Here is a 17,682-nt window from a genome sequence, read left to right on the forward strand (position 1 = left end):
CTTATGAGGTACTGACCAAGTGTTGTTACTTTGTTGCCGATCCATCATCCAAGATGGCTGCTAGCCGGGGACTTAGTTTAACATAGGACCCTATGGGAAATGCATACAAATGACTTCTTTTAGAGAACCACTGAATTGAATGAAACCAAACATGGCATGAATGTTCCTTATGAGGTGCTGACCAAGTGTTGTTACTTTGTTGCCGATCCATCATCCAAGATGGCCGCCAGCGGGGGACTTAGTTTAACATAGGACCCTATGGGAAATGCATACAAATGACTTCCTCTAGAGAACCACTAAATGGAATGAAACCAAACATGGCATGAATGTTCCTTATGAGGTGCTGACCAAGTGTTGTTACTTTGTTGCCGATCCATCATCCAAGATGGCCGCCAGCCGGGAACTTAGTTTAACATAGGACCCTATGGGAAATGCATACAAATGACTTCTTTTAGAGAACCACTGAATGGAATAAAACCAAACATAGCATGAATGTTCCTTATGGGGTGCTGACCAAGTGTTGTTACTTTGTAGCCAATCCATCATCCAAGATGGCCGCCAGCGGGGGACTTAGTTTAACATAGGACCCTATGGGAAATGCATACAAATGACTTCTTCTAGAGAACCACTAAATGGAATGAAACCAAACATAGCATGAATGTTCCTTATGGAGTGCTGACCAAGTGTTGTTACTTTGTAGCCGATCCATCATCCAAGATGGCCGCCAGCGGGGGACTTAGTTTAACATAGGACCCTATGGGAAATGCATACAAATGACTTCTTCTAGAGAACCACTGAATGGAATGAAACCAAACATAGCATGAATGTTCCTTATGGAGTGCTGACCAAGTGTTGTTACTTTGTAGCCAATCCATCATCCAAGATGGCCGCCAGCGGGGGACTTAGTTTAAAATAGGACCCTATGGGAAATGCATACAAATGACTTCTTTTAGAGAACAACTGAATGGAATGAAACCAAACATTGCATGAATGTTCCTTATGCCGTGCTGACCATGTGTTGTTACTTTGTAGCCCATCCATCATCCAAGATGGCCGCCAGCATGGGACTTAGTTTAACATAGGACCCTATGGGAAATGCATACAGATGACTTCTTTTAGAGAACCACTGAATGGAATAAAACCAAACATGGCATGAATGTTCCTTATGAGGTGCTGACCAAGTGTTGTTACTTTGTAGCCGATCCGCCATCCAAGATGGCCGCCAGTGGGGGACTTTTGAATGAAATTAAACATGTTCCTTTCCTTATCAATGAGGTTGTGTTGTCACTTTTAGCCAAATTTTATATTTTTTCATATGATTTCAAAAACCCAAGTAGAATCAGGTGAGCGATACAGGCTCTTGAGAGCCTCTAGTTTGTTTACACGTGACTTTTGTGTTCCTCATTTGAAGGCGCATTAGGGGTATTGTCCCATCTTTGAAGTATTTTGTATATTTAAGGTATTCTGTCTATCTTTGAGGTATTTTGTATATTTAAGGTATTCTGTCTATCTTTGAAGTATTTTGTATATTTAAGGTATTCTGTCTATCTTTGAGGTATTTTGTATAAGGTATTCTATCTATCTTTGAGGTATTTTGTATATTTAATGTGTTCTGTCTATCTTTGAGGTATTTTGTATAAGGTATTCTATCTATCTTTGAGGTATTTTGTATATTTAATGTGTTCTGTCTATCTTTGAGGTAATTTGTTTAAGTTATTCTGTCTATCTTTGAAGTATTTTGTATATTTAAGGTATTCTGTCTATCTTTGAAGTATTTTGTATATTTAAGGTATTCTGTCTATCTTTGAAGTATTTTGTATATTTAAGGTATTCTGTCTATCTTTGAAGTATTTTGTATATTTAAGGTATTCTGTCTATCTTTGAAGTATTTTGTATATTTAAGGTATTGTCCCATCTTTGAAGTATTTTGTATATTTAAGGTGTTCTGTCTATCTTTGAGTTATTTTGTATACTGTGGATTCATTTTTATTCATTGGATACTAATTTTCGTGGATTTCGTTGATAAAGATGAACCATGAAATTAAGTATTCAACAAACACCAAATTTTTGTAAGGTAATATGCAGATTTTGGCAAAACCACAAAATTAAATATCCACGAACATTCAAATTTTCCTAAATCCATGAAAATTCATACCCACGAAAATAAATGAATTCACTGAGTAAGGTGTTCTGTCTATCTTTGAGGTATTTTGTATAATGTGTACAGTTAACATTTGAGTACTAATAGACTAATAGTACACATTTTCTTCTGTGTCCAAAATGTACATTGGTAATGTGACAGATGTTCAAAAGTTGGTAGGCAAAAACAAAAGTAACTGTGCATGCAACACTTCACAAAATCAGTCCTGTCTGTCCAGAACACCAACACTTAGTTAGAGTCAAAAATTTCAAACGAGTAATGGTTTGGCATTCAGACTTCATGTATAAGTTTGTAGTCATTGTGGTTTTAATCCTATAATGTATGAATGACCACCAGGCTAAAATTAAATTTCAAGAACTCTGCAAAATGACTGAAAATTGGTAAAATACAGCAATTTAATTAATATGCTGCTATTGTAAAGTCTAGACTAAGTAACAGCATTGTTCAAAAAATATAACATCTCATCACCATACAAAGGGTAGAAACAGTCTGTAAAATAACTTTTACAGCCAGATGAGCAGGGGTAGGAACCTTATTTATAAGAACTTAGGCAAGAAACCTTAAGTACATGGATGTTGGGCCAGGAGTAGAGTGTCGGGAAAGACTTACATGGGATTGGAGGCGAATCACAATAATGAAGTAACAAGAAAAAAGACCAGAGTAAAAATCAGTGACCAGAAATAAGGGATCGATTGTTTGATAAATTATAAGAGTGGGCAGGAGTATATTTAAAGCTGACATATATTCATAAAAAAATAATTTGGCAATGCAAAATTTATTTACCAGTACACCATGCTTTTGGAAAAATATTTTGATTATTTTCACAAGGTCAAGCTATCAATTGCCAAAATAGAAACCACCCAGTCAGTGTAAATAAAGTAATTGTGATCTAACTTTAGAAAAAGGAATAAATTTCCTAAAACTTCCCAGTTACTGGTGTCAGTTATTAGTGCTAAGAGTTCTGTTATAACAAGAATGTGTATACATGTATATGTTTTCAACTTAAGGTGGTACATAACACTACAGGGAGATAACTCTGTAAATCACTTTCTTTGGAGAAGGAAATACTTAGCTTCTCAATGATTAAATTAATATTTGTCAAACTGCATATCCAATGAAATTTTTCCGATAAAGTGTGTGCATGGTTGAAGTAGTTTTAAATTTATACATTTTTGTCGAAGAATAAAATTTAATATTTTGTCAGAGTTTTATGAAAATTTAAGCAGCCACATAAATTTTAGTCAAGGTGTTTGGTACCACCTTAAAAGAGACAAATTGCATTAATTTTCAGTAATGTCATGTGTCAGTTATAATTGTTTGCTGTGTATAATAGTCATGATTGATTATAATTTGATGAAATCTATTACAGTTGTTATTTCAATGAAATTGTAAAGCAGTTTTATAATTTCCTGCAATGTGCAAGTGATTTATTACATTACATTTGGGGCAATTGAATTCATTGTATATAACATTGATAATTCATCATTTTATTTTTATCAAAAAATTTGCCAACATAGAAATACAATGGAGTTTTTGTTAAATGGTACTTGCATGTAACAAACCTTGGCACAAAGTAGTTTCAGGCTGGATTTGGACATTCATTGAACAAATATTTCTGTCACATATTTCTCAGGCACTGCTGATCGTTTTCCTATACTTTGAATTAACATTGGGTGTGTGCTGCTTGGCATTCCAATGTATTTAACTTCTTGCGCCACATGTTATGCACTATCCCTTGGGTATGCTGGCATCAATTTACTTTGGGGCCTTGGTAGCAGAGTGGTCTAAGTAGTTACTACTGTAACCATAAGCCAGTCAACACTGAGGTTGTGGGTTCTAACCTGGCTTCTGCAGGTGCATTAATTCAACTATAATCTTAATTGACTAGGATTATTAGTTTTTCTATCTGAGGTCGGTGGTTTTCTGTTGGGACTGCGGCTTCCTTCACCAATAAAAAATGGCTGCCAAGAAATAGTCCAATAGCAGTGCTTCAAAATGGCTTTAATACACCATAAATAAAAAAATCATCAATTTACTTAAAACTTACACTGTTGTTGGGATAGATGAAAGTTGCATGTCTTTTTTTTTTGGGGTGAGGAAAATCAGATTTTCCTGGAGGACTTTTAACATCAAATTTTAAAGCAATATCAAGGAGATATGTTTTTATGCTTTCTTCAATATCCATTTTTTTCTTTCAATAATATTAATAAAGTCATAAGATAAGAGCATCTTGCACCCCTGGCGCATCTTTCAAATTAAAAAGATTGATTGATTGTTTGTGTTTTAACGCCACTTTTGGCCTTTTTTCATGGTGACCAGTTTTTATTGGTGGAGGAAGCTGGAGTGCACAGAAAAAACTACCAACCTTCGATAGGAAAACTGAAAATCCTAGTCAATTGAGAAATTAAAAAGAAAAAAAACACAACCTTATTTGTAGCTTGAGGGCTTAGCTAGCTATCTGTTTGTATACAAATGCAGTTATGTGATGAATATGTATCAATTAATAGTGTATCTTTAGGTCACAAATGAACAATAATCTGATTGTCTGCACATAACAATTTGTCAAAAATGACAGGTAGTAAAACTTTTATTATGTTGTGTACATTTACCTTATTTTAGTATTTGTATAAGTGGGTAGATGTGGGCTTGACATTTATATAATAGATGGATTCAATAAACATCAACAGGATAGAAAGCTTATACAAATTGTACTGAAACTGAAAAAAAATTGAATAATTTCTACATGTTCTAGAAATTTTTCTGATTAAAATTATGTTTCTGATCCAGCAAATAGTTCTGAAAGGGGGGATAACTCAATATTTTTCAAAATGCCAGACTCAAGAAAATTAAACTCCTGGCTGGCAGGTCAATTATAAAAGAACAATTATAGATAGAAAATACTTTCCTTACTTAATTTGCAAAAAGATGAAATAAAACTGTCAAAGAAAATACTTTCCTAACTTAATTTACAAAAAGATGAAATAAAACAGCCAACCAGTTCTCCAGGGTTTTCTAGTTCATGGTGTCACAAAGTGAATGTCAGAATTAAACAAACTTTGCAGCTTAAGACACACTGCAGTCCTGTGATTATCTTAAGTATTGGTTATCAAAGGTCTTCTGTATCACTATGACATGACTGTGTACAGCTGCAGGGTATCATGTTCATATTTACCAGGCCAGATAAATGATGTTGTTATCTTTGTAGTTACTCTGATGCACAAGAAATACCAGAAATACTATGAAATATAAATGAAAACAGGGTTGTAAAATCCTCTACAAAATTTGGAACATTTTAAAGTATCTTTCAAGTGAAACAATATTTAGATACAGTCTTGAAATTGGGGTACATTTTACCACTTAACTGGGAAAGTTATTATCAGCAGTGTAAATTATATGAATGCAAAACATATTATAGTGAAGCTCTGCATCTTATATGCTACATTTGTCATAGAAGACCCCTTTGGTATATATCCTAGATACATGTTAAATGCAGTGCCAACTCCATAATGTTCTTACAGTAAATGAGTGTATATATAGTAGTCATATTGTCATTGTAAAAATATACTTAAACACTTGAGCAACAATAAGGGGGGCTGAACTAAAAATAAGTTTGCTTTGGTATATGTAACAATGGATCCATGATTTTGAATGGGGGACTAGGCAACATTAAATAAAGGCAACAGTAGTATACCGCTGTTCAAAACTCATAAATCCATGGACAAAAAACAAAATCGGGATAACAAACTAAAACCGAGGGAAACGCATTAAATATAAGAGGAGAACAACGACATAACACTAAAATGTTTGACATATAGACAAAATCCCACGAGAATGACAAATATAACATATATATATAACATCAAAACCAAATACATGAATTTGGGATAGACAAGTACCGTGACACGTCTTATCGCAATGTGAATTTACACTCAAAAAGTGAGACACATATGAAGTCTATGTCTATTAATCATATATAATATAGCTCAATAAAGGGACAGGTCCCATAGGCCCCCTTAATCTGCCTCTGTATGTAGTGTTGATATAAACCAGTGAAAAATTTAAGAAAATAATAATATCTATTATCAATTTTAACTTATGATAAATTTTTTTTTGTGAAATAAGACCCAGTACCTTACCTTGTGGGTCTATCTATGTCCATTGAAGAAATTATACCTATGTACCTGTATTTGTACCTTTCTTCATTGGGGGATTATATCTCATTATTTTTTATACAGTTGTCTTTCTGAATGAAAATACCTCACATGCAGCCAAATTATTTTTGACAATTTAATTAGATTTTGAATGACTACTCAATGGCAAAATTTTGTTTTACACACTTTATTAAATTTAAATGAATTGAATTTGGAACCAGTTTGTTAAGATCACTTGGACCATAGCCTGGGGTGGTACACAATAACAAAATGCATGTCATTATGTCTTAGCTAGGAACATCTTTTGAAAAGTCCTCATTTTAAATCTACTCATGCAGAAATCAGGGGTGTCCATTTTTACCTGGCCATAGCATTAGATCGAGAACACAGAAGGTCACTGCATTCCTTATGGGATTAGGATAAAAAGGATTACTTTGGATTTAAAAAGCTATATGAATTTCAGTACTGCACCCAAAGTTTTATTCTAAAATCAAATTTTGGATTGATCTAAACTACTTAGGTGGACATTTTTGTTGTGTTTAGGGTGCATATATTTATACAATTACATGGTGAATTCCTGTGCAATTAATAGATTAAGGTGCAATTTTGGAAGTGACAGTATTAAATTTCATGTTTATTTTACTGCATGACTCATAATTTGGAAATTCTACCTGATAGCCTTGCTAATTTCAATTTAATACTAGAAAGTCTTTACACTGTGCTAATAAGAAAAGGAAAAGTCAGGCAAACTGAATTAATTATTGATAAAAACATAAAAGTGTAACACAGGTGGATGTTCTACCTGTAGTCTAAGATTTATTGAATTTTGTGCACATTTCAACAATTAAATTTGGATTTAAACTTGGAGAAACTTGTCAATTTGCGTTTTAAAGTTCACAGTTTACATGATATATTTTTGAAACATTATTCATTAATTTTTGTCAACAATGTCTTGTCACATGTGTTTACCTGGATTTTTACCTGTTTATGTGTGTACAACAATGGAGTGTGAATAGTGAGACAAAAATGTGTGTCAATCCTGTATAGTGATTTTTATTATTAATAATATCTGAAATAATAATTCAAACAGTCTTTATATGGAACTTATTAATGGAAAATTCAACTCTTAGGGAATATATACCTGTAGAAATTATGTGGAATGTTTATGGATAAATATCAATAATTGTGTGTGATTGAGGCAGATCAATACTGATTGAAGAGAATTATGAATGGAATTTATGGAATTTTACTACTACAACTAAGCATAGTACATTTTGTAATAGTACATGTGAGGTGTGAGACTACAGGTAATTCTATATTCATCTATAAAAGATACATATGAATCTTATGATCTCTAAACAGATGATAAAACCCCCAAAATGCTGATCATGAATTTCAGAACAATTTGACCTAAACCCATTAAATTGGGACAGTGGTTAAAATCCTGAAGAAACCAAAGTGGTAAAATCTTCCATAAGTCAGAAATGGTCATTGTCCATGAGTCCAAAATGGTTTTTGAAAGGGTATGAAATGAAGTATGTAAAATGGTGATGGTACACAATGGTTTTATAATGCCACAGCTGATTAGCTACTATTACATGTATTATAGCAATCTCAGGCCACAGTAAGGGTATGAAATGAAGAATTTGAAATTGTTGGGGTACAAATGTTTTTTGTAATAGTATATGTATAGAATAAAGATACAAAATGGTTTTTGTAAAAGTATGAAATAAAAAATGTGAAATATTAGGGTACTACATGATTTTTGTAATGAAGGATGCAAAATGTATGAGGTTACATTTAATTCCCCAAACTTATTTCAATAATACTTTTACTCAATACTGGTACCCACTCAATTTACCCTGTCAAAAATGATACTTGATGGTTGGTTGGAACTTACCAAATTAGCATATAAGATCACAAAATCTCGGTTGTAAAACTTGGTTGGTTGATAATATATTTTGACTCCAGCTCCTGTGGAGAAAAAACATAAATATACAGATATAATAAATTGCCGTGTCTTTCTTTAAACTAAAAGTACCTGTAATTGTCTGTTGGTGAAACTTGCAATGTTACATGTAATGGTCTATTCTGATGCTACAGTAGCTGAGATACATTTTTTTGTAAAACATCGGAATGCTTCAAATGAAGAATATTTTCAGAGTGTAAAATATTGAGAATACACACCAGTCTCTTTCCTGATAATGTAAAATACTTATGAAAATGGATCAATTTAATCGAAGAAGCATTTTGAAATAGTTGCTTCAAAATTTATATGCAAGGAAAATGGTTATCAGTGGCTGATCCAGAAATTTTCAGAAGGGTGGATCCACTGACTCCCTAAGAGGGGGGCCACTATCGTCATGCTTCAGTGTTTCGTTATATAATCAACCAAATTTTTCCAACAAAAGGGGGGCCGGGGAAACTGCTCCCACTAAATCAGCCCCTGATTATTTTAGCGTGGCTTATGTTGAATTCCTTGAAAGTCACTCACTAATTTTGAGGCATAAAAATATAAAGGTATTGTTCTTTGTTGTAATTGTAAAGTTTTTATCAGGGATATATTTATGTAATTTATATAATACCCTAAATTTTAAGGGCTGTGAACAACTTGTAGAGCTCTTAATTAAATTTCACTAGTTGATATTCCTACATGTTTTTGCACCTAATGTGATCACCTTGTTCACCTTTACTTATACAACCCATAATACAGTTACATGTAACTTATTGCAATAGAAAAAAGTGTCATGAATGTAACGGACAATCCATCATGCAGACGTGTACATTATATTTACATGTACATGTAGTCATTTTAAACATATCTGTCCTTAGTAAGGAGTAACGTACATGATAAAACTGTCCTTTCCAAATTGGTAGGCCATTGAAAAATGTCGGTTTCCCCATACATGTGAAAATTATTTTAAAAATAATGGAAGGCATAAAAAAAAAATAGATTTTACTTAAATTTTTTGTAACATCAGTTTTGCAATGCATAGATTGTTGTTTTTCATTCCATATTGTAATGATTGTGGTATAAGATATAAAAGATTAAAGGAATGTATTTCAGCAATGTTGACACACTTTGAGATTATCAGACAATTTCATATAAGCAACATTGAAAATTGTTAAAAGAGACCAGAACAACTTTTTTTTGCCAAAAAAAGAAGAATTAAATAGAACAGACCATGAAGGTTAAAAAAGACCTACATGTAGTAGGGTTGGGGATACAACAATAAATTTAATATTAACTTATTAGTAACTGTTTGATTACTCAGTTTCCATGTAGGATTGTGGTCAAAATTAATGAAAATTATGGCATGATTTATCATTATATTGCAGTATATAGCTGCATGATTACTTATAACTGTAGCATAAATTGTGCAAGCTTAAGACCACTGCCATCTTAAAATTCGTCTGTTTTATCTTGAACTAAAACATTACCTTTTGGTTTCAAGTTTTGTTAAATATCTTATATTTTTCTTAAACTTTCACCAGGCCAGAAAGACCAATGTCAACTTAAAATTCCTTGTGCGTTCTGAAAACACTGACAGCCTTATATGATAAAGCAATTTGATGTGTTGGGCTTTAAACTGATTATTTACAAAAAGCAAGGGCGGCATATCTAAAATATTGAAAATGTAATGCCATTATATCAATTTCCTTCACTATAGAATAATACTTGACTATTATATCAACCTTGTATTTAAGGGCAGGTAATTATTTCAAACATTGTATTGGACAGATTTGTTTTTTGAATTGTATTGTTAATACCCAATGAATAATATAAAAATAAGGAGATGTGGCATGATTACCTTGCTTTGGATTATAGAAGATATATTGGTAGCTGTTTTTATGTGTATTACCAGTATAAATGATTAATTACCATTTTAGTGTTAGTTACAACCGAATGTTTCTGTTTATTTTTAAGGAAGAATTTTAAGACTTGATTATGTAGTCAAGTTCTATTACTGTTTATCAGTACTTTGACAAAATATTTTAACACAATTGTGCTGTTAATGTTGTCCTAAATGGTGTCATAATACATCTATACAACATTGTATTACAAAATTCTATAACCACATATTATATTCTGCTATAGCACATTCAACAAGGCCAAAAAAGGAACACAGAATTATCTCTCTGTATTGAAGACCCATTGGTGGCCTTCGGCTGTTTTGCTCTCTTTGGTTGGGTTGTTGTCCCTTTGACACATTCCCCATTTCCATTCTCAATTTTACATATACATCGTCATGTAAGCTATAGATTTTGATCAAATTAGCACAGATCAAGAACCTTGCAAGTGTACATGTTTTGCCTTTTAGGTTGTATCTCAAAGTTTTACAGAAACATTTTGTACACAACATTATCTTGAAAGTCTTTGTTAATTGTACACAATTTGTCCGGATCTGATTATGTTACATGTACAGTACACCATTGTCCCAGAAAAGGGGGGACGGTGACAGGCGGCAATGTAATGGTTCGCATCTTTGTTTCTTTAACAGTTAATATCTTAATGGCAATCATCCACATAAAATATCTACCTATTAATTTAATTTTGGTGATATTGACTAATGACACATCACAAATGTTTATGAACATTAAATGGTCTATTGGTGAAGTCAGTATATTCGCCACTTGATGACTTTTATTTTTTTTGTAGTAGGGTTGCTGTCTTAATGACATATTCCCTACTTATCTGGTTACTGATATTGTCACTATAAGGTCTGTAATAAACATCTTAATGTTTGTGATCAATGATGAACTTTTGTTTTTGTTGCTTTTATTATCATGGTTTAGATATGAACTTAAACCATATCAAATTGGGAAGACACTTTATTATACATGTACATGTAGATTCAATCAGTGCATTAAGTAAAATATAATAATTTTTGCGAATTCTGAGCTTTATTTATATGAACAGTTGCCTTAAGTTGAGTAGAGTCAAAAAGGAAATAAAATGAGATAAAATAAGAATATATAAAATACCTAGGCTAGCTATACATGTATACATTGTATATTCACTTCACAGAAAGTATACATGTATATTACAATTTATAAAAAAAACCTCTTTGCTCTAATTTAAAACAACAGCTGTTTAATTTTTGGTCCACAATGCTTTTCAACTTAGTTCTTTCAAGCCTTCTAACTTTTTTGATTCAAGTGTCACTGATGAGTCTTTTGTAGACTTTACGTGTGTCCAGTGTACACAATTTACATCGTGGTGTCTTTGATGAGGTTGTTTTTCATGACTCGAGCCTTATACATATATAGTAGCTTTATTTTATGTGTTGTTTTCATTTGATTTCAGCTTCCCAAGATATAAATGACTGCTGGAATACCCCCTGTAAAAATGGAGCGACCTGCAATGACCTTCCCAACTCTTTCAACTGTACCTGTCCCCATCTGTTCAATGGAACCATCTGTGAAAATGACCTCAGTAAGTACATACATATATGATCAGGTTTAAATCTACATTGTACAGTAAAACCTGTTTTAAGAGACCACTCTAGGGAGAGCAAAACAGTGGTCTCATAAGACAGGTGGTCTTTTGATATAGATTCAATCTTTAAAAAATACACTACATATGGACCTTAAATTGATGGTCTTTTAACTTTTTTATATTGAAGTTTTTGGTTAATACAGTTGGTCTCTTAAGCAGGTTTGACTATAGTTTAAAAAATTCAAACACCACTTGTAAATTTCATGACTTCAAAGTGGTATCTGGATTTACCTTCATCAGGATGTCTTAACCCGATAAATAACACCAAAAAGAAGTAAAATTCATACTAAACATTTATTTTCTAAAGTTGCATATTAATACAAGTATGTAAACAAGTCTTGTTATCCATACACTATGCATATTTATAAAGCATTTTTTAAGGTCCAGCAAACTTTAAAACATTATTAAGAAAGAGTTCAGAAATGCTTCTCACTTCAAAGCCTTTCCTACAGACATTACATAGTAATTGGTATACACTTACTGACTGACTTCTTGACTGGTTATGAGGATTGTAGCAAGTTTGTTGACTCCCTAGACAATATCTACTTCCCAACAGGAAGCAGATGGACATAATTCACTCAGATGTCGGGTGTCAGGTGGGCAGGATATCAAATAGGATAATTGTCTGAATAACCAGTTAGAAGTAAAATCACAAAAATACTGAACTCCGAGAAAAATTCAAAACGGAAAGTCCTTAATCAAATGAAATAATTTGGGTAAACCTCCATTTTTGATTGGGGAGCAGTCGATGTAAATATTCGAATAACCCATATGTTACTAATAAAACTCTACGGAAAAGCATTGATATATCTTATAAACAACGCTCAGTGACTGTAGTAGATCACAAATAAATATACTCAGTCTAAATAGATCAACACAATTTGAATAGCTGTAAATATATGTAGCCCAGTTGTATTAAATACAATCTTTCGGGCGTCTTTGGGGACTAGTCAATTCAAACAACACAGAAAGTACAAGAAAACATTTGACTATTATAACAGTCACATAATTTTATTTGTCTATAATTTTATAAAGAAAATATAATTAGAATGAAATTCAAAACAGTGTGGCTGTGGCCATTGATTGACACATTAAATTCATCCATTGACTGGGACAATTTAGGTGAACGTTTGTATGTAACGACCACTGATCACTATGTACTTTTTAAAGACACTTAAACTATGGGGTCACCAAAGGTTCTCAACATCTTAACATAGTAATTCGAAAAACTAATCAGAAATAACATGATGTTTTGATTTATATCAATTATATAAATCAAAATATAAAGGTTATTCCTGATTATTTTTTTGAATTATTTTATAATTGAAGGCGTTAAGAAACCTTTGGTGACCCCACAGTTTAAATGTCTATCGTAGGTACATTGTACGTCGTGAACAGTGGTCGTTACAGACAAACGTTCATGTAAATTGTCCAAGTCAATGGATGAATTTAATGTGTCAATCAATGGCCACAGCCACACTGTTTTGAATTTCATTCTATATACTGCTGTATAAAAATATGCATAATTTAACATTACAATATATGTACATAATGCTTAAAAGTTTAATTATCCAAAACAGTTTTGTATCAACTGTGATGGCTTACAGCCAGAATATTCTGACTGTAGCCTTCCTGGGAATTCCAAAAGGAAGATTAAAACAACTTAAGTTCTGCAATGAAACCGTAGGAGTTTAAAATCAAGTAACTACATGTGAACTATAATTGTCCTATAGCAATGTTTAATCATGCTTTGCTGTATTTATTCAGATATTTATCAATTAGTATTGATTTGGAAGTTTTACAGTTTGATTTATTTCAGAGTTATAATGAAATATTTTTACAACAGAACAGACTAAGTTCAAAGTTTTAATTGTGGTTTCAAAGTTACAGTGTAGTATCTTATCAGCTTTAGAATAAAATTTATTTCTAAATCTGATGTAATGTAGACATTAGCCATAAACCGATAAATTCCAAAAATAGGACTGGTTACTGTTATGGATTCTATAGAACTGATTCAGACACTTCCAATGCACCGTAACAATTAATTATTAAATGAATATAATCAAATGGGGCTGTCCTCGTCCTGAACATGCATGAAATATTTGAGAAAATGCAACTTGCAATCTTGAAACTTCTTTTCCTTACCCTTACACTTTTGACTGTTGATGGGGATTCGCTGTTATTTTACTATGTAGGATTAACAAATTGATTAAATAACTGATTTTACTTCTAATTTAAGATGGATCCACTATTATTCATGGGTATATGCGTAACCAACTTTTTCGTTGATTTGTGGATCAAATCGAATTCAAATGTTCAATGAATTAAAAAATACTTTATATGCTTGTTTGTAGAATTTGGCAAATTGACCACAAATTCAAAAATCAACAAAAATACAATTTTTCTTATAACACGAAAATTGGTCCACACATAAATAACTGAATACACAGTATTGCATTTATTTCTGTATAAAAAAGAAGATGTGGTATGATTGCCAACAAGAAGACTCTCCACAAGAGACCAAATGACACAGAAATTGACAACTGTAGGTCTGTACAGCCTTAAACAATGAGCAAAGCCCATACCGCATAGTCAGCTATAAAAGGCACTGAAATAACAAGTGACATTTCTTGCCTTGTTGCCAAAATTTGTAAATATTTATTTAGTTTTATCACTGCTGTGTTTTCAGGTATTTACGGCTGTTCAGCATCCCCCTGTTTAAATGAAGGAACTTGCCTTGACCAAAATGATGGCAGCAGAATTTATAAATGTTTATGTAGACAAGGTAAGATCTGACAAAATTTAATATTTGACATAAAAAGTTTAGCCTGAGTTCTGTTCTGTATGAGACGTTTTGTATTTATCACTCCTACTTTGATGGCTGGAGAACAGTGACATAAATGTTATGCTTTATAGATATAGGAAGATGTGGTGTGAGTGCCAATGTCAGACTCTCCATCCAAATAACAATTTAAAAAAAAGTAAGCCATTATAGGTCAATGTACGGCCTTATAAAGTGCATGATTTTGTTAAGTTTTGTTGTTTAAATGTCCTCAGAAAACTATAATAATTTGTAACAGTTATAAATTATCGACAGTGCAAAGCTGTTTAATAGCATGTGTATTGCTGTGGATTCATTATTATTCATTGGATACCAATGTATGTATTTTGTGGTTACAACAAGGGAAACCACAAATTTAAATGTTCGATTAATAATTAATTTTCTATAGAAATGTATGCAGACTTTTGCAAAGCTATATGAAATTAAATATTAATGAAAATGCATGTTTTCCTCAATCCACAAAAATTGGTATCCACAAAACTACATGAATCCACAGTACTATGATGAACATTTCACCTCTTTAGTGACTTTGATCAAATCTAAGTTGGATGGGCATGTTTAACAAGAGCCTCAACACCAACCTTATCCTAAAATAGTCCAATAATAGTTAAATTTAAAGATCAGATGTATTTTTCTAAATTTTATTTTGATATTACGTTACTAAATCATCTGCAGTATCCCACGTGTGTTGTATGACAAGTATTTTAGTCAGCCTGTCCAACATTTCACAATATAAGAGCTAATTTCCTAATGCTTGTAGAGTAAACCTTTTGGTTGGCTTGCTCTGTTTGTAAAAACATTAACTCAAGCCTTGTAATTCAGATTGACATCTTTAAACAATATATATAGGTAAACAATAGGCATAGGTTAACCGATATATATTATATTTATTTTAATTTGATAGGACGTTTTCCCATTTTCCTGTGTATAATTGTACAATATGCAAACAAAGCAAGCAAGCTAACCAAAGTCTTGCGCTACATGCATTAGAAAATTAGCTCTGAATGTTAATTGGGTGAGGTTTTTCATTTGTAAATTGTCTACATAATATTGAGGGTATCACTGATATTATCAGGAATATTAAAAAAACTTTGGACTTCTGAAAGAAAAACAAGAATTGGTTATAGTCAAACAAACTAATACAAAATATAAAATCAATTTATTATTCAAGCAGTTCCAACAAAATTCTTTTAGTTTTTAGGATAAATTATTTTTGTGTTGCCTTTTGAAACAAGAAATAGATTTTTTTATGGCATTTTACAATTAGTCACTAATTTCTATATACCTGCAGAACTAGAATTTTTTGCAATTTTGCTGATGAATCATTTATTTATTTTTAAGTCATTATTCCCATTTAGAATTAATAACTTTAATTTATTGCAAAAAGTAAAGCCCTAGCAAGTCAAAATGAAAACATTACATATGTACATAAGAAACATACAACACATGAAAAATCCTCCAGTTCATCAAAAGCTTACATTCTAAGGATAGTTATGGTATATGTATAAACTTTACATTTTAATTACTTTCAATTCAGAGTAAGTTTTCTGGTAATCTAGGTGTGTTACAATGTAAATGTCACTGTTAACGTCACAGCAATAAATGTCATATTATGAAACTCATTTTTCATAATTAACAAATTTATAAAAACAAATGTTTTGAAATAAAATATGAATGATATTGTAAGTGTTGAGTGATAATGGATTAAAGACAATAGTTGGTAGAATTTTTTTCACAGCCACAAAACTGTACGCCTAAACAAAATGGCAAACACTAGTTCACATATTATAAAAGTTGTTTATAGATATAAGAAGATGTGAATGAGTGGCAATGAGACGACTCTCCATCCAAGTCACAATTTGTAAAGTATACCATTATATGTCAAAGTACAGTCTTCAACACACCGAACAGCAATTGCACGCTATAAATTTCTAAAGACCTTTTATTATCTTTGAACTATAGTTTGTCATTTCCCTGAACATTGGTTATGTAGGTCTAGACTTTATCCTATAGCAAAAATAGTGGACATAGCTTTGAAATATTTAATGTTTAAAAGGGTTCCAGTACCATTTACGTCTACCTAGCCTTATATGAGTTCCATCTATGGCAATTGGTAATTACAACCTTTGAAAATACTAAAGGTGAAGTATCATAGCTGCATATTGCTGTCCTTAATGATAATTGCTTCAGATCTTACTGATCATATTCTTCAAAATTTGTTGAAATAAAAAGTTGTTTGGAAAATGATGTCCTTGATTGATTGCTTGATGTGTACCAAATGCCCAGTGGCAAATTTTTCATGCATAATCAGAATGAAGTTGTCCTTCACAGATGTGGAAAGTCAAAATGTTTGTTTCTGATTAAAAAAAAAACTTTTATTTTATAAATTTAAACATGTTAATCCATCTACTCAATAGTAATTAAGAATAGTTATGAGGTACTAGATAGGGGACTTTCATTTCTTTATTCTTTAATTCATGACTAATTGTGCCACCAATATTTGAGGGGGGATAGGACCTTTATCGGGACTCCGAGATCGGGTGTTTTTAAGCTCAGGATTTCGGGATTGACCCTTTCGGGATCCGGGAATCCTTTTTTTTTGTATTTCAGGACGTCAGGATTTACTTTAGTTAAATTCGGGACCATGGGATTTCGTTTTTTTAAGTCCGGGATTTCGGGATCAGGACCCCTCCTATACCCCCTCATATTTAATATTTTGGTCAATTTTTCGCTACTCTTTATAATTTTAGGCCTTTATTCGGCACGTTTTGTCCATTTTGTTCCGTTTCTTTAACCCCATCCATCCCTCAGTTATCTTGATATATTTAATCTTGAGTGTTCTAGAACATTACTGGATCAGAACTGTATGTTGCCAGTCATGATCTTTATGTTAGTGCTAAGAACCTCTTGTACTATGTGCCTTCTATATACCAAATGATACCAGGTGATTACCAATGCATTATAAGTATGCCATAAGGAGGTTAAAATCTGCTTGTATCAATCATAGTACGTGTATTACCATAACCCT

The 17,682-nt window shown here is 32.1% G+C and overlaps 1 protein-coding gene across 3 annotated transcripts in view; it reads left to right on the forward strand.

Moving 5' to 3' along the window:
* Nucleotides 1-17,682, forward strand: part of LOC139511635 (protein crumbs-like) — an 86,012-nt gene that overhangs the window by 20,623 nt on the left and 47,707 nt on the right. For 2 of the 3 annotated variants that reach the window (XM_071298562.1, XM_071298563.1), the window contains exons 3-4: nt 11,621-11,749; nt 14,502-14,597. In XM_071298562.1, the coding sequence (XP_071154663.1) occupies nt 11,621-11,749; nt 14,502-14,597 (225 nt within the window). Of the gene's footprint in view, nt 1-6,659; nt 7,620-11,620; nt 11,750-14,501; nt 14,598-17,682 lie in introns of those variants that run through there. The other variant, XM_071298564.1, reaches the window with a different exon arrangement.

This window comes from Mytilus edulis, chromosome 2 (assembly GCF_963676685.1).
Source record: "Mytilus edulis chromosome 2, xbMytEdul2.2, whole genome shotgun sequence".
NCBI classification, from domain to species: Eukaryota; Metazoa; Mollusca; class Bivalvia; order Mytilida; family Mytilidae; genus Mytilus; species Mytilus edulis.